This window comes from Colossoma macropomum, unplaced genomic scaffold (assembly GCF_904425465.1).
Source record: "Colossoma macropomum unplaced genomic scaffold, Colossoma_macropomum, whole genome shotgun sequence".
NCBI lineage: Eukaryota > Metazoa > Chordata > Actinopteri > Characiformes > Serrasalmidae > Colossoma > Colossoma macropomum.
The window spans coordinates 24,508,940-24,532,919 of NW_023494805.1; the positions used below are offsets into that span (position 1 = coordinate 24,508,940).

A 23,980-nucleotide genomic window follows, 5' to 3' on the forward strand; every position below is an offset into this window, starting at 1 on the left:
TGGTAACCTTCAAAGGAGGAAAATAGCTGCAGAATATGCAAAACACCGTGCAGCAAAGGAGTCGAGCGTTAACAGCCAAGAACTACACACACTGCTTACATGTTCATACAGTTTTTCTTCTTTACACACTCACACACACACATAGTGCTCACATGTTCATATATTACAGTCTCGCTTCCTTACACACAAACACATTTGAGTGACAGAAGCACAAAAGTGACATGTTTCTTTGTACTTTGAAAATCGCGACATCTGGCTGTGCTTGAGGTGTCAGAGTCTCCAGGTTGTCATTTATAACTATGCTAATTAATTCTAACAAAAGAAGTTAACGAGGGAAATGGCACAGGTGTGTCACACAAACCTTTCTGGCTGATCAGGGCCTGTAAAGCGTGTCTAAGAATAATACCTCCTGCTCTGCTAGATATTCTCATGAACGCAGACAATGGAGAGTAAAAGCAAACATGGCTGAAAGCTATCATTCAGGTAAGGAGGCTATAGAGTTACCATTCATGTTGTAGAATTTTTAGATCTCTCTTTCTTAATTAGAACCCGGATCAGGAGACCAGCTTTGCGTCTGTTGCATGGATCTTTATTTCTTTTTTATGCGCACGGTTTACAGACGCCATGCTGACCCGCTCGACATACAAAATGGCCGTGTTTATATAGACCCAGGCACATTGTTGCCTGGTCCATTGCCAAATTAGGTACAGAAGCAACAGCTTAACCTACACATAGACAGCCAGGAATAACTGTTCACAATGTCCTCCTATTGTCCTCTCAGGTACAGCTCACATAAAACGTACACTGATAACACACCTCACATATATAACACATAATACTGAACACAAAATTACACATAAAACTTATAATACAGCAGATCCTTCAGTGTAAACATGACGTTGCTGAGTGAAAGCACTAGTGTTTTATATGATGAGGGGCAAAAAAAACTATGCGTAGTATAAGCATAATAATCATGGTTAAGGATGCAAAGAGCTATCAATACAAACTCTACTGAATGTAACTAGCCCATTAAGTCCTGTATATATATTAGAAGCTTAAAAAAATCTATTTTTGCTTGTTACCTATATGTATTCAATATATCAGTCTTTACAAAAATATAACATATAATAAGAAACATTTTTTATAAAGACATAACAAAGACCAAAGTAAATGTAAATTTTTTTATTGTGCAAAAGAATTAAAATAGAACTGAACAATATACAGATAAACCTGTGGTGCGTCCATGTAAGCACGCTTCAGCTTGTCTGGCTCAGCAAAAACAGTGCTTAATGTTGCTTTTTTATATGAATTTCTCAAGTCATTTGCTTATACATGCATCATGTTCACTCACACGTACATCTACAAGTGTCAGCTTCTGCTGGAGTTTGTGCATATTACAGTCATCAGTACCAGAATCTATCAGTACCAGCTCTTTTCAGCGGATTTCTCGGTCTGATGGGAGCACCAGGCCGTGAGACCACGCTGTTGTCAAAACTGATGCGAGACGCTCTGTGGGCAGGGCTAGTGGGCTGCTATGCTAAAGGATAAATCAAGGCTAAACACTACTGTTACCCTAAGAGACTGGCCGTTCCTTTCATATGTCTCTCTAATGTTCACCCTGTCAATAAGAACCTGGACTAATATTAACTCAGGCTGTAAACAACCGAACAATGGAAGATGGGGGATTATTGAAAGAAGTCTGACTCAGCCATTTAGGTAAGGGGCTAATGCAGATTTTAGCATGAGCATTTTTACTGCTGCTTGTCAACCCACACCCATAGCAGCACAGGTGCATGTCAGAAATTGCTTCATGGTATCAGTATTGTCTATTTCCAATGCTGATATTGCATGTAAGTGTCAGTATCGCTGCAGATATCAATCTAGTATTGGTGCTGATTCAACCGTAATTAGTCATGTAAAAATGTCAATTTCATACGAAAAAGAACACTGAAACCCTCAGAACAGCCCAAAATGGCAAAAGAAACATGTTACGACTAATTTATAGCTTAATTTATTTATACAATCTCACAGAGTCTTACAATACATTACAGGTTTTGACAACAGCTGTAAGTACATGATTAGAATATTTTAAAAGAACATGAAACACAGGCAGCAGCTAAATGATGCATCATCTACATAAAATGCTGATGATAAATATTTAAAGTAAACTGGGCAACAAAAGCTCATGTGTACCATCTCAAATGAACATTCATCATTCAGTGGCTTTGGATGACTTGGGATTCTGCTTATTGTAACACATTATGATAAAACATACTTCTTTTGATGGAAAAATAGGTTAAGGAAACATTAATACCAGCAGAAATGGGAAAAGGGAAAGCATTTTCCCTTTATGAAAAGGCCACTTCCTTTCTAAATACTCTATGTATTAAAATATAACAAACTCTGAACCGGTCAATGGTTTTAGATCATCAAAGTAGTGTCTGAACTGACCTCAACTAGACCCCAATTTAAGCAGAGAAAAGCCAGCATTATGTCAATAGTTGCCTTATATCTGCATGTCTAAAAGTAGCAAAGCCTTGTCTGTAGGTAATACTGATTTTATTTTTTAGTTATATTACATGTTCCTCAGAAACAAGACCATTTAATAAATGTGACATCAGCGGCATATACATCCACATATTGCTACATTTGACGACTGACCTATAAATCAGTGTGAGAGCCCCTTGGACAATACACACAGCCACTTTCACTGCCATCACAACAGCAATGTACCACTAGACTGGCCTGCTGGCCACTGTGAAATGTTTTCTTGAGGCTGGTTAAAGTCAGAGAGAGAAATGCTTTGGTTTTAGCCACTCAGAGCATGCAAGATATAAATATTTAATTATTTACAGATTTATTTTGTCCGTCTGAGATCTGAGAGTCATTTTGCACTTTTGACCTCCACTTTGCCTTGTGGAAGTACAAGCAAGGATTTCTTTTTAAATCCTCTCAGCTTTCTTCCTTGGGAATGCGTCCTGCCTGGTTAAGGACAGTGCTCAGTTCGTTGAGAAGATTCTGTGGCATCTGTCCTGGAGCATAGGCAAGCATAGCTTTCTTTTGTGGAGGTTTGGTGTGATTACCTGTGTCTGGGTGCGAGGGTACATGCTCAATTTGGGGAGGTCTATCATAGGCCATTCTGTCTCTTGGGAGGGGGTAGTTTCCTCCAGTTGTGGCCACTCTGGAGTCCCCTTTTAGGTCTTTATACTTTAAATGGCTCTCTAGCCCAGCAATTTTATACTTATCATTAGCTTCATCCGAGTTCTCGGTCTTGAAAGTAACATTCCTGGGCATCATCCTGTTATCCTGTGGAAGAAAATTAAGAGATGGCTATGGTCACCTTTGGTTTCTTTGACTTGTACGGTCACATTTTGTAGTTACAAGTGGAAACCCTACTTTGGAGGAAGGGGAGAACGATTTGATGAATGTTCACTATTTGAGCACTGAATTTTTTTCTCAAAAACATAAGAAAGGAAATAAGTTTTAGAGTCAGTATGGAGTGCTTTGATACTGACCTCCTTGCTTTGTCTTCTTGTTGCATTCTCTAAGCCCCGGTGAGTAAAACCATGCTCTCTACTGCTCTGATGAACTGAATGCTTGCTCCTGTTTTTGAATTTAGGCCAGAAGTCTCCTCCATGCTATACAAACAAATACATCAAAAGATATACTGCAGTATGATAAAAGACCAAGATACAAATGCATATACAAAAATGAATATGAAAAAGGATATTCTCTTGGCATGTGAATCTTAACATTTACAACACTTCTGTGCACGTTGCTAATAATATCTGAATGCTAGAATGAGTTAGTTGTCATTAGATAACATCTAAGTATTACAGTGCACTTCATTTTCAAACAGTACTGTGCAAATAATTACTTGTACTTAACGGCTTTTTTGAGTGAAAATGAAATAAATGAAGGGTGGTCTCTGACTTTTGTACAGGACATACATTTTATAGAAATGAAACAGGTTACCATGTAACATTTGACATGGATGATAAACAGTAAAAGATAATACAGGGGGGTGACTAGCATATATATACTGGGTATATACATAAAATAATACTAACTGGTCCCTCTAACCTTCCTTACCTGTTAGTTAAACTATCATTTTTAATTAAGCATTCCATTAGACAAGGGTGTCAAATGCCAGTACTGGTGGGCTCTCTGGTTTCTAAAGTTTTTAAAGTTAGTTACTGTTATTTGTTAAATATAAAGTCTCTCTCAAACTAGGTATGTTAGAGCAGAGAAAATACAAAACGGCTCAGTGTTTCTTCTGCGTCGAGTGTAAAAGCTCAAGCAAACTGTTCCATGTCAGAAAACTTGAGACAGAGAGCGTCAAAACAAGCACAGTTTGACAAACTCCTCTACAGCCTTACACACACTAGAACTCAAATCTTAGCTCTAATGAAAAGCAACTTTAAGACCTTAATGATGTAGGAACAAATGTACTGGAACATTTTGCACCAGTACCTGAGCAACCGGAACGTCCTCTTTTTGCTTGCTAAGACAGCTTGTACTTTTCCCTGCGACTCTGTGGCCTCTGAACCTGTTCCTGGTATATACATCCTCGTTTTAGCAGCAGAAAAGGGCTCATCTACCTGTACCTTTACCTCTACATTGTTCCTCAGCAGTTTCTATGGAAACCACGCCTCAGAGAGTGGTGGTTAAAAAGATAGAAGAAGAATGTGAAAGAGCCTCAGTCTGAGGGTATCAATTAGTCTACTTGCAGGGTTGTCTCCAGCACTCGCTGCCTACAGAAAGAAAGATTTGCTACAACATGCTTATAAAAGTACCTAAAGAGCTTCAAACACATTTGTCTTCCTCTGAGTTTCTGTCTGCCTCTCTCTTTCTCTCTTGCTTTCTCAGTTTGCAGAAGCCTGGCCTACACTTAAGAGATTTCCAATAAAAACTATTCAGAGCTCTTTATTTTTTAAAGCTGTATCGCCAGATCGGAACAAACCCACAAAAAGAAGGACAAAAGCTCACAATAAAGTACGAGACCTGAGGGAGGCAGATAAGGCAGAAGCATTTGGCCAGAGAAGGAGGAGGAAGGGTGTGGGAGGGGGGATCTAGACAATGTCTAAATCATTGCTAGCCTCCCCGCCAATGCATGCCCTCCGTTTCTATTATTAATGCATGGTGAGCTGACTCAGGCCTTTGGTCTGTAGCTGCACTCAGCTGCTGAGAACAGGGTGATGGAACCAGTGTGATTGTGGCAGTCTACATGACCTTATTTCTGCTAAAAGACTTTTCCGGATAATGTGATTTATGCTGGCAGAGAATGACCTCGAAAACTTTCCCCTTATTCACGTAGCTATCCCTTTTTTTCCCCCTCTATATTTTTGCAAGGAAAGGAAACTGCTTAGCTGATGAGCAATTTTAGCCTGCAAGGCGTTAAAGAGAGTAAACATACTTTTCTCCGAAGGAGAAATGTAATTAGGAAATGTAAGAACAAAACATCTGTTTGTGTTATTAGTAATCGGCACAGAAACACAGTTATTGCACTTTAATTACCCATTCACACAGTGACAATGTAAGCGAGCTCACCTTGCTTCTGATAATGGAAATAACCCAGTCCAGCTGAGAATCTTTTCCTTCACAGCAGAAATACCTTATTAGGGGAATACAAGGTCAAAATTGAACTTCATTGCTGTAGCATTTTGCATCTTATTAAAAAGACGAATGCCTCCTACGTGCTAGGCCTTAAAAACGTATGCAATTACGCCAAAATGAACTGGTCTTACCATTGCTGTTTTTGAGTGTAAACAGTAAAGCCCCAACTGTTGAGAGAGAAAAAAAGAGAAAGAGAGAGATTGGGAAAAAAGCAAACAAACCTTTAGCCTCCCAGCATTTCACCAAGGACCCCATATCGATTTAAGTCTATTCTCAACTCTTTCCAACAGTCGCAGAACGCGACCCCCAGAGGATTGCTAAAGCGCTAAGCAACCATAAAATTCAGCTTAGCTTCCTCCACAGCGGACTAAATAAGACCTAAATGCAGTTTAAAGAGCTGGTGGGTGGAATAAAAGCTGGGGCTAAGGGAAGGCCTCCCTGCTCTTTGCTCTCTGGCAATAGTTCAGCGCATGATACTAATGGATCCAAACTGTACACGAAAGGCTGTGTATAACAGTACTCTGCATCCTCAAAACCCCTGGACAGGGCAAGGAGGGAGTTTGGTTGCTCTGAACTATGTACCCCTAAAAACTGGGCCAAATACAGAATGGTGAACAAGAATGGTGGTAGAAGTTCTAGTTTTGACTGTCTTAATCTTCTTTGCCTCGTGACAAAAAACCTGACATAAAACCCAAGAAGACAGAGTTACAGAACCAACCCACAAACAAAATACAGCTACATCACAATTTATAATGATGGGGGGTGATACAAGACTCTTTCCACATATTACCGCTGTTATGACATTCAAAACCTGTGCTACGCTCACGGATTTAGCTGGGATTGTAAAAAGCAAAATAGGAAAAACATTATAAATGGCTCAAGGCCAACCTATGCTTTCTTCTGTCTCCGTCTATTCACCAGCACTTTATCTGTTTCTTTCACTGAGATGACTGGCTGTTACGGACAACGCTCCTTTAGTATCACATTCTCACAAGCTTTTCAGTCTTATCACATCATACAACCTTCATTCCTGCACTAGTAAAAAAAGAAAACATTGCTGTCTGAAAACACCCAGTGACTACATGTTCAGCCCTGTCGCTCCCTCTCTCACCTCTCTTTCTCCTTCTCCCAGCACTGTGCTCAATGCCTTGGATCGATTTTTTCCTTAATCTCTCCCATCTCTGTACACTCCCATCCATCTCTCTCTCATCCCATTTGAATGTGAAACGTGCATTATAATTCCAGACACATAGTTATCGGGTTTTTGTTACACTCGCATTCAGAGAAATTGATTAAAATGATAACTGGTAAAATGTTCTGATCTGCTCTGAAAATGATTAAAATAAAACAAATCTACTGCTGCCGTGTTCCCAGGGGGAGAGGACAAAATGGATAATTTGTATTTGTTAAAACCCAATTACGTTTAATCAATTCTGTTATTGTGAGATATAAATGTGGTTTTAGGGAAACCTTTAAAGCCTTTCTCTGAGATAGGGACTTGAACTAAGCTGAGAGGGCCATGCATCTTTGGCACAAGAGCCTGAGACAGCAGTAGGCACCAAGTGATATTAACGAGGACAGAGGATAACACAAAAATAATTGCGAATCGATCTTAATAACTCTCAGATATATTAATATGTCTCTCGGAGTGGCGAAATCAGTTCTGACTATCTGTTTTACTTTGACCCTTCTGAGTTCCATGTGCATCTAAAAACAGATCTTTAATACTAGAAAGGCCAAAATGGCCAATTTGTTTCAAAATTTTGAGATGGGATTGTTTTGATCAAATTAAAATCCCCATATCCACTGTTTACCAAATTATTGCATATTTAGTAAAAAAAATATAATACTAATCTTAGTGTTTCTACCTTGTAAGGCCATTTGCAGCTTCTACACATTAAATTGCATTTTCACCTCTGCAAGCAGGTTAGACGTTATTTTAGCAGCGGTGATTCAGGAGCCTACTCACTTTATCTGATTTAATTTACAGAATATCTGGCAAAGAATTGGCAAATAGTTTGCAAAGTACAATCCAGAAGAGAATAAAACAGTAACAAATCAGAGCACTAAATCCAGACAACGATGAGACGCAAACACTTCATCAGCAACTGGACACAGTGAGGTGCCCAAGATGATTAGGCCTCATCTGAGGAATGCAGGAAAAAAAAGTGATGTTTCTCGCACTGGCAGCAGCGTTGAATGTGCCCTGCATTCAACTGATTATGTTCAGTTAGGTTCTAGCCCTGCATCAGCCCACACAATGCACAATTTGCAGCAAAACGATCTGTTCTGAATAAACTTCATTTAGACTACACAAAATACTAAACTAAACTATAGAAAAAGATCTATATAATATATATTTGCTAGTTTTTTGAATAGCAGTTAGTTTTAGAATTTTAAGTCGTTTATATGAACATTTCATCAAATTTCCTGTGACCATCAATTTGACTGGGCTTTTAGCAGTTCTTCCACTGTAGGGTAGCTAGGATTATGAACTTAAGAACTTCTGTTCTGTAATAGCTACCATCCTAATTCAGTTCTAACTGAAGTTGTCATGGTGACTAAACAGATAAGCTAAGATTTCAGAGTTGCACGGTCTCTGTAATAGTACTAGTACTGGTGCTTATAGATTCATTTATGAATGACTTTCAAAAGTCTTGATTTAAATTAGTCATCCAGACATTTATTTTTAATATAATTCTCTGTTGAGGTAGAAAGAGGCATGTAAATTTCACAGTGACCACTATGGCCTTTCTAGTGTTCAGTAGAAGATACAGATTACATTTTGGTATTGTATTACAGAGTATAGTGGCGAGTCTGGATTGGTAGGAAACAGGCTTTGTCCAAAAGCAAATGTGTCTGTAGTTTTTCAGTAATCACTAGTGATGTCCAAATATATGTTTAACTATATAATTTCCTACAGACAAAATAAATAAGAAATAAGAATAAGAAGAATCCTTACCTGCTTGCTGGTTTCAGCTTTTTTCTCAGGCCTAGATAGCATTTCACAGACTCCACAGGAACCTCTCTCTCTGGCTTTGTGCTCTGGGGAAGGGATTACATGTGACAATATCAAGACACTAATTTGACCCAGAAAAGTCACAAAAATATGATTCATAACACATCTACACTTGTGCTCCACATAAAGCCATATGAACTCTGCAAATAAGTAATGTACCTTTGTACAATTCTCCATAATTCAATATGGCTGTAGCCCCCTTGGTTGATTATATCTGGTGGGTAATAACATCATCTTTGCTTGAGGAGATGACAGCGGAAATGGCTCCATCATATTGTGCCACATTTTCCCCAAACTATCACTGTAAGTGCTGGAATTGAGTCAGACTTGCAGCCGGAACGTAAGCGGCTTAGCTGAACTATCCATGATATTCTTTTATTTCCCCACGTTCATTTCTTTGAAAAGAGGAAAATAACGCCAGTATCCTGTGTACAGCAGTTCCAAGCCCAAGGGCCTTGTTTAAACTAGCATATGCCAACAAGACTGTAATGTTGCCTTGAAGGGATGCATTTCACACATAATGAACAACACAGCGCAGCCAGAGAAGAGCGCAATGATAAAATGAGATTCTCTCTCACACAAACCTTTTGCCCACTCACTTGCCCAAGAAAAGGAAACTTGAAAAACAAAGGCATCAGAATATCAATTAAATTTCTGCTTCACAGCTGATTTCCATCTTCTTCACTCGATAATTAGGAGAACATTCTGAAACAGTCACATATTACACTAATTAAGAAAAGAACAGCCTACGTTTAAAGTGTCTTCACCCTCCTCCCCGCACACGCGCTTACTTCTTTCAAATATCAATTATTAACATACAGAACTGTTTTTGCACGGTGCGGCTGTGTGTCAGCTTGAGCTGTGTGTGTGTCCCGGAGGCAGAAATGCGCTCGTATGCGTGTCTTAAAGGCAGGCAGAACAACACAGCGCAAATTACAAAACCGGAACTGTTTTAATTACCATTTTAATTCCAGGGGAAAGAAAGAGCTCTACACATCTTTACTTCTCAAAATGCAGAAACAGGTGCATTATCTCCCCCTCCACAACGCATCGCAAGTGGACCATCCAATTGGCCCAGAGCGGCTAATTTCATCCTATCTCGGTCTTTTAATCATTAGCTCATCTGAAAGGAAATCGAACACCATTGGCATGAACAGCCAAACTAAAGCGTGAAAATCGGTGAGAGAGCCGTGGTGGCGCCTCGGCAGGTGAACAAAGATACTGCTGGAGCTACTGATCGTGATCAAACAGAACACAGACAGAGCTACTGCTGTAATACTGCCATAGGCTGAATCACTCAGATATTCCACCAAAACACTCGGATTGGTTATGGGGTAGGACTGGAGTTAGAGGCGATAATTAAAGAGAGACAGAAGTACAGAGAGAGAGAGTGAGGAGATTTGGAAAGAAACAAAGAAAAAAGAAAGAAAGAAAGAAGTGTGGAAAAAAAGAAGGAAAAAGAAAATATGTATGAAGAAAGAAAGAAAGGGATGAAGGAAGGAAGGAAGAAGTAGAGAGAGGGACAAGTGTGCAAAGAAGGAAAGAATGTAGAGAGAGATAGAGACAGTGAGAGGAGGTGTGCAAAGGAATGAAAAGAAAGAAAGAAAGAAAGAAAGAAAGAAAGAAAGAAAGAAAGAGATGAAGGAAGGAAGGGATAAAGGAAGGAATGAAGGAAGGAAGAAGTAGAGAGAGGGAGGAGAAGTGTGCAAAGAAGGAAAGAATATAGAGAGAGAGTGAGAGGATATGTGCAAAGGAAGGAAGAGAAAAAGAATGAAAGAAAAATAAGGGATGAAGTAAGGAAGAAAGAAGTAGAGAGAGGGAGGAGAAGTGTGCAAAGAAAGAAGGAACGTAGAGAGAATGAGAGGAGATGTGCAAAGGAAGGAAGAAGAAAAAGAAAAAACAAACAAAAAGAAAAAAGGGATGAAGGAAGGAAGGAAGAAATAAGTAGAGAGAGGGAGGAGAAGTGTGCAAAGAAAGAATAAGGGAATGGGGTACAAGAGAAATGTGCAAAGAAAAAGAAAGAAAGAAAGAAAGAAAGAAAAAAAGAAAAAGGGACAAAGGAAGGAAGGAAGATTTAGATAAAGGGCAGAGAAGTGTGCAAAGAAAGAGAGAGGGAGAGAGAGAGAGAGAGAGATGTGAAAGGAAGAAAGAAATAAAGAAAATCACTGAAAAACGATAGACTGTCTTACTAGTACACTCTGCTTGTGTTGTGGGATTGAGATAAAGTTGATTGAGAAGAAGGAAAGAAACAGAGATTAGAAGATATGAGTAGGAATCAAAAGAGGGAAAGACAGACAAAAAAACAGAAAGAAAGAAACAAGATTCACCCATACTTTTGAGTCCTTGTAGAGTAGCAGCTTCTTGTCCCGCAGTACTAGATATCTGTCCTGAAACTTGTGACCTGAAAGCAGTTTGGTGGAGCCATCTTTGAACTTCAACTGCTCGGCTTTAGCGACGTCCATCGGGTCTTCTAACAGATCACACACACACACACACACACACACACACACACACACACACACACACACACACATACATCAAAGACCCACGCATACAAACAGCAGCAGACATAATCATAAAGAGTAATTATTAGAGTGGTGATGTGGCATTGAGCAGTTTACACATCAGCCAAGACACATTCTCAAGTGAGAGTCCTGAAATTAGCGTGACTATTAAAAAAGATCTGATAAGGGCACAGCCCACGTGTCTGAATAGCTTTGGGAGTGACAGTTACTGCAGTAATCACTCTGTGAGATGACTAATAGATATTAATATCATTTAGTGAGGTGTGAAAGGGAAGCTATTACTCTGTGTGGGTAAAAGGTTGCATATGATATGCTGGTTCAATAATAGACTATTAAAGTCTAAGGTGCTCTCCTGACTGCTATTACTAATGTTTGGAATGGTTGAAGGAGCAGCAGTAAGCAACTGCTAAATTAGTCTTGCTTTATTGTACCGAATGATTCAATTCGCTGGTAAAAGAGGAAAGTGGATAAAAAAAGGTCTTACAGAAAAGATATATAGAATAGAATATATATACAGAATATTAAATTGTTGAAATGATGACTGAAACTATGGAAATAAACCTGTAAATATATGTGGTGAAAACCTACAGTCTTGAAATATTATCTATAGAAGAGATCCTGAGGAGAGACTTTGATTATCTAGTGAAGAGGTACAGAGTTCACTACCTGAACTACAATGGGACATCTTGAACACAGGAAATTTTCTGATCAGCACGAAAGCTGAGCTGGGGTCCTCCAGATTATTCCACTCTAAAACCTGCTCCAGAACCTTCTCTCTGTAGTGTAATGGACGTTCTGAAACACACACAAAACACCAGTGATACAGAGACAGTGCAACTGACTCCACCCACAAAGCCATTCTCTCTAAGAAACTGTTTTACAGAATCTGACAGCTAAACTTTCTTCACTTATCCAACACTGTAGCTGGGTACCTAACATAGGCTAAATAAAAGCAGCTTAGGGTGAAGCTTAATATGTTAAAAGCAAAAATGTGCTGTGTGCAAAATATAACAAATGAAAACCTGACGCAGCATGAACGCTGCACATTGCATGGTTATAATATTGCCTATAACTAACTTAGGTATTATTCTAATTTGGACTGATAGTTAAATCTGCATTTCTGGATTTGTTCATTGCGAAGAAACAGCATGTCAGAATTAAGTAATGAATGGAATTATCAAACAACTACACTGAGAATGCACAATTAACCTCCTGTTTTGACGAAACCACATTCGCAATACCTTCACTGCTGTTCGTCAGGACCGGTAATGCTATCACAACAAGAGTCCCACAAAATTCTCTGATAATTTATTTAAATATTAATCTATTTATACACACCTACTATTACTAATTATTATTATTATTATTATTATTAGTAGTAGTAGTAGTAGTAGCAGTAGTAGTAGATGTAGTAATAGTAGTAGAAGTAATAGTAGTAGTAGTAGTTTGTGGTGACAGAAGCATTGTTAATAATAAACACAGACCAAGATGTGCTCAAATACATTTTTTTCCCATATTTTAGTTTGTTAGGTAAAATGATGAATGAAAACTTTCAACCGGCCCACTTTAAAGAAGACTATCAAATGTCCCCTTATTTGGTATCTATGTAATTTAAGTTGGAGACCCTGGTTTAGAGCAATACAACATTGACTCTCCTAGACACTGACAAAAGTAGGCAGGTTGGAAACAGCAATGAAAATTTGCCACCACACTATCGTTAGCTAGATTACATGAAAAAAAAACAACAAAAAATCTGTCCTAATAATGTGACCTTTCACACACACAAAATAAACATCACCTGGCAGATAATTTGACAAAAATGCTCATCGTCCACTTTCCTATTAGGGTGAAGTTCCAACCTAGCAACAGTCGCTACAGATGAAGGCATTAGTGGGAGGCGCATGGACAGATCAATTTCAACTACAGATTTCAGAAACACATTTGAACTATTTTTCTTCATTCCTTACTATGGCACTCAACAAAGTAGACAGCCACCGAACATTCCAAAGTGTGTGCTGCTTGCTTGGTTTGTGTTTGTGTGTGTTCATGTGTGTATGAATGCATCTGGGTCTAAGATATTAGCAGTGGGTGGCATCTTTAACAATTTAACTCCAATCTTCCACAAAATTAATCTCCTCGACTGTGGCAATTCTTACATCAGTTAACTCCAATCCTAAATGTCATCAGCAAATTCCATCATTTAAAAAAAAAAAATCTATTACAAATTAAATGCTGCGTTTTTTTTTTCTGGCCTCCATGTGCACATAATTACATAGTGCAAATTTGCAATTATCCTCAGCCAATCTGAGCCTGATTAGAAAACACACTCAAGTGCAAAATAGATCTATTATCCAGTCCTAATTTGCAAAAGGGGGTAACACAGTGCACGCTACTGGCAAGCCTCATGTGTACTCCCCCTCTGTTCCCCCCACAGCTTCAATCCCATCACAGTCAGTTAATAGTTTTTCATAACCAGGAGGAAATGATTCTAATAAACAGGCTGAGCACTCATGTATATAACATGGCCATTTTTAATGCAACACTACAGCTGCTAGAGATATGAAGGCACTGCCAAATGATTATTCAGAGTTTAAAAGGTTGTAACCAACACCATTGACTTTTAAGTGGTTTGATGTTCATAAAGAAACTGAAATCTCACTGGGCTCAGTAACATGCTGACCTGCTTCTATTAAAGCCCAGAGCACAGTGACCCAGCATTCCCCAACAAGCACCAACATTCCAGTGTTGGCAGTTGACTTTATACTGTTCTAGAAAAATAACTGACAAGCCAAATAAACCCCTGGGAATGATGAGGGAACATTCTAGTGCAATGTGGATGAAGGACAACATACTAGAACAGCATGAATGGAGTACATTCTAGAACAGTGCGAATTTTGGAAAACAGGTTAGAACAGCATGAATGGGGAGAGAACATTCTACAACAGTGTGAACAGAGGAGAACATTTTAGAACAGTATGAATGGGGAGAACATTCTAAAACTAAATGAGGGAGAATATTCTAAAACAATGAATGTGAGTTTTGTGACCTTTTTGCGTTTAGGGCACTACAAACATCAGCAACTTGTCTCTTACGCCATGTCTGAAAAAGTCCCCTAATCTCTATACCCTAACATTTGAAATTTGTGATGGCAGTGAAACGATTTTGGACACTGTTATACGGGTTTGCTCATTACAAACAACGCAGTGCATTATGGATATCCCCTGTCCGCTAGGAAACATCAGTTGGACACTACTTATTGTGGTGCACTGTGGGATTGTTTGAGTGCATTGGATCTGCTGCATATTGTTTTCAGACACCACTACAAAGTGGAGGAACCCCAAAATAGTGCACTATATAGTGAATAGGGCAGTTTCAGACACAGCTTTAGTGTCTGTATCACAGAATGCAATTTTAGAGTTATTCTGAGATCACTACAATGTCCCACAATGCACTTATAATTTCTAGTGAACACCGTAGATCACTACATCAGCTAAATATATACCAAAGTGCACTGCAAGTCTCACTACTTTTGATTAAGTACAAACAACTCAACAGAATACAGGTAACTTGCACAATTAAACTTGATTTAAAAAGAGTTTGTAAATAACGCCAATAGTTATTTCATGTTTCAGAGTTTAACAAAGGTATTTAATAGATAAAGTTTCTTATAAGTGCAATATTTGACATTCTTTAACGTAAAACAATTATGTAAAGTGCCTAAAATTACAACAAAAACAGCCCATTAATGATCATACCTCAGAAAATCCTAAGGCTGAATCTCAAATGACTCACTGCTCCCTATATAGTGCACTTTCTGAGTTATAAAATTTTGGCTTTAACACCCAAACACTACACTTTATGTCCATGTGTGCACAGCGTGCCCTGTTTAGATGCAGTAGCCAATATTTTAAGATCTACGTAGCGCACTTTGTAAAGGAGCCATTTGAGATTCTGCCTGACTCGAATACTGCATGCTGATTTGCTGAACGGATTTATCTGGTTCTGCTCGAGAACAGTGCTGGCATTTGACTCTTTCTGCTATTAAACCTGAACTTGCAATGCCTTGAACAACAATGGCTTTTGTGAGAAAACATATTTAGGGTTCAGAATGCGCTGTGTGTGAAGAATAACTCATGACCATCAGCTTATTTTTTAAAGGATGGTGTTTACCCTTTCTAACAAATGAACTCTTGAAGTGCACTGCCTTGTATCTACACTCCCTGTCCATTTTATCAGCTCCACCTACCACATAGGTGCAGTTCTAGATTTCAATTTCATACCGTAGTCCATCCATTTGTCTGCATACTTTGTTAGCCCCCTTTTATCCTGTTCTTTAATGGTCAGAACCACCACAGAGCGGGTATTATTTGGGTGTTGGATCATTCTCAGCACTGCAGTGACACTGACGTGGTGGTGGCATGTATGCTGGTATGAGTGGATCTAGCTAGTACTACTGCTGGAGTTTTGAAACACTGTGTCCACTCACTGTCCACTCTATTAGACACACCTTGTTGGTTCACCTCGTAGATGTGAAGTCAGAGACCACAGCTCATGTGTTGCTGCACATTTTGTGTTACTCTTCCTCTAGTCCTTCATCAAGACGCTGATGACTGGATATTTTCGATGGGTGGACTATTCTCAGCCCAGCAGTGACACTGAGGTGTTTAAAAACTCCAGCAGCACTGCTGCGTCTGATCCACTTGTACCAGCATAACACACACAAACACGCAACCCCCAACGGCAGAGTCACTGCAGTGCTGAAAATGGTCCACTACCCAAATAATACTTGCTCTGTGGTGGTCCTGTGAGGGTCCTGACCTTTGAAGAACAAGGCATAAATACTGTGTAACTACAAAGTGTACCTACATAGTAAGTAAAATTGAAAAGTGTGTAGATACAAGGTGTGTTCTTAATTAAGTGCCTGGTTAGTGTATATGAGATAACCATGCATGCAAAATGTTTCATTGTGCTGTCTGGTTAACATTATTTGTATTTGTCATGTGTATTTGTTGTATATTCTGCATTCATTTAATACTGCCATGTATCTGCACTTTAATTAGTCCAGTGTAATGTGCTGCTGTTGTGCACTGTACCATGGAGCCGGAAGAGAACATTTCACTCCAATTTATACAAGTTTTATTGATGAATGACAAAGACCATTTGACTACCTGCTGCTCATCATATAGCATACATCATGTTGTAAGTCTCCAACCAAGAATTAAATGTATAGTCTATCTTATCAAGTGTTGTAATTTTTCCCCCATTCATCATCTGCACTTTTCAAAACACTGAGGCCTGTGTTTAAGGCTTCAAATTAGAAGCCGATCTCAGCCTCATTTAAGTAATTAATGTTGATTTGTTTAAGTGACGGGTGAATAATGATACAAGTTTACGATAAAGTATCTGAAATACATTACTGATGTATGCGTTTCATGACGCTTTAGTAACCTAATAGTTCATATTTATATAGTGCAATACTAACGTACGGTAAGGTTGTACCGATTCATTTCGATCACAGCTTATCTCACTGTTCTAAAATGTAGAACATTCTAGAAGAGTGAGAATGGAGAAGCACATTCAAGAACAGTGAGATCAGTGGAGAATATTCTAGGACAGCATGCATGGAATATTCCAGAAAATCCCAACAACTACAAACCAACTCAACGTTTGGATTTGTCTTTGTCAGTTGGAGAACGTTAGGGTCTGTGTGCTCTGGGCCGTAAGTACGTGTAAACATGAGTCATACCTAGTTCTCCATTCTCGATGACCTCAAATGTGGTCCAGAGTTCCTGCAAGTCTGCCTCTATGCCTTTCAACTCTAGAGTGCTTTCAGCCAGCTCATCGGAACTCATGGTTGGAGAGACCTAACATATAGAGAAGTCATAATCATATAATCGTCATCGTCAATGTCATAATGTATCATAATACATGAAGGATCATATGCTGAGAAAAAGAGGATGGAAATGGCAGACACATACACAGTTTGCTGAGGTTTCACACCTGTGTAAGTGCATTACCTGCAGCGTTCCTCTACTGCTGATAAAACACAATTACTCACACAATTAAATGGGACACTTCTTTGATTAACTCCTCTTTGATTTGGTTGGTGGCAGTTATCGCCCCGGGTTTAACACACTCTTACACACACACACACACCTTGATTAAACAGCAGTTTTCTGGCTCTTTCTTTCCCAAGTAGACCTCGAAGATCAAGTCACCAGCTGGAGAGAACTGTAGACACACAATGAATTTGTTTCACATTAGAATTAAACAGACAGACATTCTTATTAACACTGGAGTCCATAACGTAAGAATGAAGCAAGTTAACTTTGCAAATACTGCACAATTTCAACTAGGCACACATTATATAAAGAGTCATCCAAACATATGCCACTGCAGCAACACACTGTACAGCACAGTCAGGGTATTTATTAGTAGTAGAAAAAGAACAAATAAGGATTTTTGAAGTTTGAATGGTCAACGACTGGCTACCTGCTGAACAGTGGTGAGACAGCTAGCCTTTTCTGTTTTGTCACAACACTTAAATAAGAAGTAAATTCTGCAAATACTAGCCAGCCACTACAGGAATTTTCCAGCTCATAGACTGCCATGTGTCTTCATCTTCCATTAGCAGTCCATATATACTACTGCTGTAATATTTATTCTACTTAATGTTTAATGATGCTTTAATAAAACGTATTACTTATTGTAGCGAAGCAACGAGAAAAAAAAAAGAAACAGACTGAAAGCTGAGTTATCAACATCATCAGCAGGATATCACAACTGTAGGAAACCAAAGGCACTTTTCTACTCTTTCGGTATTAAAACAATCAACTAAATACAGCAGACATGGTCAGAAAACCCATCCCCTCTGTCTCCCCTTTCTGTTCCCCACAATATCACAATAGAAAGAAAGCAAGGAGAAAGAATGAAGGCCAGGAAAAAAGAAAGAAAGAAAGAAAGAAAGAAAGATGGCAAAGAAGAAAGAAAGATGGCAAGAAAGAAAGAAAGAAAGAAAGAAAGAAAGATGGCAAGAAAGAAAAAGAAAGTAAGATGGCAAGAAGGAAAGAAGGAGAGAAGAAAGAAAGAAAGGAAAAGAAAGAAAAAAGAAAGAAAGAAAGAAAGAAAGAAAAAGACAAAGAGAGAAAAAAAAGACAAAAAAGAAAGATGGCAAGAAAGCAAGAACGCAAGAAAGAAAGAAAAAGAAAGATGGCAAGAAAGCAAGAAAGATGGCAAGAAGGAAAGAAGGAGAGAAAGAAAGATGACAAGTATGAAAGATGATAAGAAAGACAGAAAGAGAAAGACAGAAAGAAAGAAAAAGAAGACAAGAAAGAAAAAGAAAGACAGAAAGAAAAAGATGGAAAGAAAGAAAAAAGAAAAAGATGGCAAGAAAGCAAGAAAGAGGAAGAAAGATGGCAAGAAGGAAAGAAGACAACAGAAAAAAGAAAGAATACAAGCAAGAAAGAAAGAAGGAAAGAACAGGGGATGCACCCAAAGAAAGCAGGGAAGAGAGAAAGAAAATTATGCACATTTACTAAAGAAGTCGCACGACTCCATTGCAGTAATTGTGAAGCTAACAAAGCGTAATCAGAGCTCCATTCAGCTCCCACTGCTGTCTGTGTGTGTATCTAAATGATGTACAGCTGGAGTCGCACATCACTCAACAGCATCACACTCCACCAGTAAGCAGAGGTTCAGGGCACTGAGCCTTCTGCGGCTTCATTCATCTAAATACCTACCGTAGAAAACAGAAAAGAAGGAAATAACCAGTTGAAAGTAAAACATGCGTAGATACACAGTGAGTAAAGTACAGACACATGATGCACATACTGACACCCCACATACAAACACTGTAAACACACAACACAGGCAGCTTCTACATGCTGTGTGTAATAACCTTTTACTATAGGGCAGTGTTCACAAAGCTACATGAAACCTACAGAAGCTCTGACACAGACCTACATAAACATTTCTAAAGGCTTATTTCAACAGGTATCATCTGTCATAAAGGTGCTTTTGATGTCAAGCTGACAACACCTATATTCGGTAGCACTGATTTTTTTAGGTAGTGGAAAAATAAAAGTAGGACACTCTTCTGGGTGAAATGACAGCACATAACTGACTTTGTAGCGTAGAGTGTATCACAGTGACATAATGCTGATAACGAAGTGTGTCCGTGGGAATTTGTGCCCATTCAGTCAAAAGAGAATCTGTGAGGCCAGGCACTGAACTTGGACAAGAGGGCCTGGCTCGCAATCATCGTTCCAGTTCATCCCACAGGTGTTCAGTGGGGTTGAGGTCTTGTCAAACCATGTCTTTATGGACCTCACTTTGCACACCGGGGCATGTGTATTTAGCTGCTCAGCCATGGAAACCTATTTAATGAAGATCTCAATGTACAGTTCTTGTGCTGATGTTCCTTCCAGCGGCAGTGTGGATCTCCGTGGCACTGCTCTGTGAGTCTATGCGGTCTATCACTTCATGGCTGAGCTGTTGTTGCACCTAGATGCTTCCATTTCACAATAATAGCACTGACAGTTGACCAGGGCAGACCTTTCATAAACTGGATTGTCAGATAGACAGGGCCATGTCTAAAGTCACTGAGATCTTCAGTAAGACCCATTCTACTGTGTTCGAGAATGGAGACTGCATGGCTACATGCTTGATTTTATACACCTGTTAGCCAATGGGTATGGCTGAAATACCTGAACTCAATATTTAGGAGGGGTGTCCACATACTTTTGACCACACAGTGTAGTCCTGCCCGTGTACTGGAATATTTGTCCAGAGCAGTAGGTCATCTGGGTATCTCTGGAGTACTGGAGAGGTTCATATTGGTCACATACTGCATAATACTTACTACTTTAGGCACAATCAATGTGTGAGCAGTATGTATTTTCAACCTAGCCATTGCTTTATAGTAAAGCGTCACAGTGTGCTGTGCAGGATCAGCCTCTCACATGTGCATATTATAAAACACTCAAAATAAGTACCTAACCCCCTTCTCTCAGCCCCCCTTCCGCTCTCTGCTAAACACTCCGCTGCCCATTCTGGGCATTTTCCTCTTTTCATTTGTCTTAGTGGATTTCTAATTTTCCCCATGACTTGAGGGGACAGTAATAGAACTGACCCTTTGAAGAACTGACCTTCTATTTTGCATGGCTGCACTCAACCCAAAATTTCTTGTCTCACCACTGGAAAATAAATAAATAAAATAAAATAATACAAAATAAATAAATAAACAAACAACTTATTGGACTTGGACAACTGCACATGGGGGAAGATTTATTTGTTTTCAGGTTATCTGAGAAAACTGTTGCCATTGAAGCAAAAAAAAAAAGCATAAAGCGTGGCGGCAGGAACGTTAGCCTGAGCCGAGAGATTCCTCATTGCCGTGCACAAGCCCAAACTAACAGCAAGAAAGGGCAAAATACCACTCAAACCTGCAGGAGAAGAACACATACACGCATAGAGTTGTATGCAAAAGTTTGGCCACCATGGTCAAATTATGTTTTGCTGATTTTCTAAGTGACAATAAGTTAACACATCCTCTATAGAGAACATGTTTCTGCACATTTTAACATTCAGTTACTGTTTATTCTTCTTGCTGTTAATTTATTTGCTAAATTCAACATACTGGGGATAAAAAAATATAACTTAAAATGTGGCCTGTGCAAAAGTTATGACACATTGTGTTTGTGATGCACAGACAATAATTTTCTGAATCAAAATTATACATGAATGCAGTGCTTTTTTTTATTTGACCTTGTTGATGTGCAATGTAAAAGCAAACAGACAGTACCTGCAAGCACAGAAAGACATTCTATGCTCCTCATAAAATGGACAAAAGGTGCACTGAGAAATCTATTTTTATTTTGGAAAAGTGAAAATAGCATGAAGAGTTTCTAAGCCTCATTCCGCTTGGATTTTGTAGCTCAGTTTCACCGCCTTTGGAGATGCTAGTACCACATGTGATGTGAAGAAGCAAACTAGGCCTGTTATCATTAAACTTTTTATGTGACAATTAATTGCCATATAAATAACTGCAATTAATCAGTGAATTGTCTTTTTTGTGAATTGTATGCAACTATTAAAGCACGTTAAAAGTGGCTTGTTAGCTATCCTGTTTCCTAGTTAACTATATTTAGTAGCTCCCCAATGATGAGAAACAAAGCCTGAGCTCATAAAACAAACATTACTCTAAAAGCGTTGAAACACCGGTTACAATTTTTAAGTTACAACTTCTGTTGTTGTCGTAAGATCCATGACTTTTCATTAAATGTGTTTTCTGCTTTCTTTTATTCATAAGTATATGCCTCAAAGTAACTGATGCACCCAGTTCACATTCTGTTTGCTGTGATGAACATATTTTTGTGAATGCTAACAACTGTGGAAAATAACGGCAATCAGCTCAAATAACTGTGATCAGATAATTACATAATAATTGTGACAGGCCTAAGACAAAGACAAACCTCAGATTATATCAATGTTCAGTTTTTCTTTTTTTTAATTATTATTTTTAGCAGTCACAGATAAACAATACTGAAATCTGAGGGTGCAGGAGCCCCCTCAGCACCCCCACTTCCAATCAATCCAATCATCTTGGCCGTTGCCAGATCAATGCCAGAAATAACAGTAATTGGTTAAATGAGTTCATGTCGCCTGTGCAAGTCAGCAAAAAATAAAAAATGTCAAACTTACACCTTCTGAAAAAAACGTTTGATGTGCAAGATCAGAAAAAAAAAAAAATGTTAGAATTTTATGATGTCTGAATAAATCACACAATTTAATTGGTCTGTTTTTTTAGAAAATAGTGGAAATCATTTCATGCCAGTAAGTTGGATATGGCAAATATTTTTTAGCATAAAATCTAGCAGTATTGCACGTTGTCTTGTCTTTATATGCATATATTTGAATATGCATACATGCGTATAAAAAATTCACGTGCACAGATCAAGATGGTGTCAAAAACTGACACAAATACATATTCATGTGGTGCAATTACACTTACAGAAAAACATACAAAAACATGCTTAAAAAATAAATACATAAATACAGCATCTAGTGGCGCAGTTTAATATTCCCTCTTACATTTTCTTTCTCCACTTCACATACACACACACTTAACAGAGGGGTTAAAAGGGGTGACTTACCGTAGTGTCCTTCCACCTCGTGATTAAGCGGTTCTCTCTCTCCATTTGCCTGACTTGCTCTTCATTGACCTAGTTTAATGAGCACCGATAAACAGTAGGTAAAAGACAGTGCCACACAGAAGCACATCTTCCACACAGTTCAACAGCACAGTGCACACAGACTTCAATAAGCAATCTACTGGAAAGTTGTTTTTTTTTAATGCCAAATTGGGATAGTCACCTTCAATAGTGCGGTTAACCAAGTCACTGGTACTTGAATCTGTCTGTGACTCAAAGGGAAATACCAAAATGTCTGCTTAGTTTAATGACATTCAGAGTGGTTTGATGTGAAATGGTGCTTTGTATAGAAACTTGTAGACTCTTTAAATTTCTTTAAAGAAGATTTCTTTAGATTTGGATTAGATTTCTTTAAAGAAGTGATAAGTGATGATAAAAACCACAGGTTGAGATGTGTACCATGCAAATATATATATAAACATATAAATTAAAATATATTTTATACTATCCAAAATGACCAGTGAACCTACAGATGTATGTTCAGGTGAGTTTCGTTGTTTTTTTTTTTGGTGGGGGGGACGGGACGGGACTATTTGGCCTTAGACGCCCTGCGTGTACCTCTCCACCATAGACGGATTAAAAAGAAAGAAAAACATTTAGGCCAACATCTTACTAAATATAGGCAGTCGGTGTATTTACAACAATTTTATACGTCTTTCATACGTCTGGCTCCTGTCACCATCACTGTGAACAATTCTGACTCTGTAAGTTTCTCTTGAATGAATTAGTTCACATCAGACCATTCTGAATGACTGTTTACTACCATTTAACTATACAGACATTCTGAGTGGAACTCTCCTTTAATTCCAATCAAAGGTTAATCACACTTCGAGTTCAAGTATGCATTCCTGCAGGCTGGATCAATTCCAAACAGGAGGGACTAAACTCCAAACAGCTTGGTCTTAACGCCAAATGGGTTTGCATTCTGTTAAATGGTCTTAATGGTCTCATATAAATGTATGCAAACAGACATAACTCTAGTGGGTCCAGTACGCTTTACAACCCAGTTTGTCATCTATTATCTCATGAAACGAAATGTTGTCCTTTTAATCTAACAATAGTTTTATATACAGCAAATATAAAAGGTCTATGTGCTTAAAGTCAAAAGTGTTATGGTCTGAAGAAACCAAAGTTTTTTTTGTAACTAAATTATTCTAATAATAAGAATGCCTTTGATGACTGAGGTCAAGTAAATAATATGAAAATAGCTGTTTGTTGCTGATGAATACATGAAAATATGAGCAAATATCTGTCACTGACATTCACTGGCCTAAAAGTCAAGATCTATAAATAATTAACTTACTGCACTTCATGTTTATCTGAAATATGCAAATCTGCATAGATCACCTGTAGATGATTGGAAAAGTCCACCGATCAGAGAAAAATGCAGGACGGATAAGAGTTCATTTTAATATTCACACAAACGCATATTCACTTGGCTTTTAGACAGTTAACATGAAATCTAAAGACTGTGATGTGAATCAAACCTGGATCTAGCTCTTTTGAATAGACAGATTAATTTTTAAAAAAACTCAACACAATGGACAATGTGATCTGTCCATGTATTGACTGCATGCAAGGCCAAATATAAACAATTTTTAATTTTATCA

At 38.4% G+C, this 23,980-nt stretch overlaps 1 protein-coding gene across 2 annotated transcripts in view; it reads right to left on the minus strand.

Annotated features, from left to right (window-relative positions):
- Nucleotides 1-1,995: 1,995 nt before the first annotated feature.
- zmp:0000000660 (arf-GAP with Rho-GAP domain, ANK repeat and PH domain-containing protein 2) overlaps nt 1,996-23,980 on the minus strand; it is a 115,714-nt gene continuing 93,729 nt past the window's right edge. Inside the window, exons 24-33 of one of the 2 annotated variants that reach the window (XM_036596401.1) lie at nt 22,314-22,382; nt 17,317-17,391; nt 16,907-17,024; nt 11,827-11,955; nt 10,969-11,102; nt 8,579-8,661; nt 5,748-5,783; nt 5,551-5,614; nt 3,516-3,638; nt 1,996-3,306 (exon numbers count right to left, since the gene is read on the minus strand). In XM_036596401.1, coding sequence (XP_036452294.1) covers nt 2,953-3,306; nt 3,516-3,638; nt 5,551-5,614; nt 5,748-5,783; nt 8,579-8,661; nt 10,969-11,102; nt 11,827-11,955; nt 16,907-17,024; nt 17,317-17,391; nt 22,314-22,382 — 1,185 coding nt within the window. In that variant the 3' untranslated portion in view covers nt 1,996-2,952. Of the gene's footprint in view, nt 3,307-3,515; nt 3,639-5,550; nt 5,615-5,747; nt 5,784-8,578; nt 8,662-10,968; nt 11,106-11,826; nt 11,956-16,906; nt 17,025-17,316; nt 17,392-22,313; nt 22,383-23,980 lie in introns of both variants that reach the window. The other variant, XM_036596400.1, reaches the window with a different exon arrangement.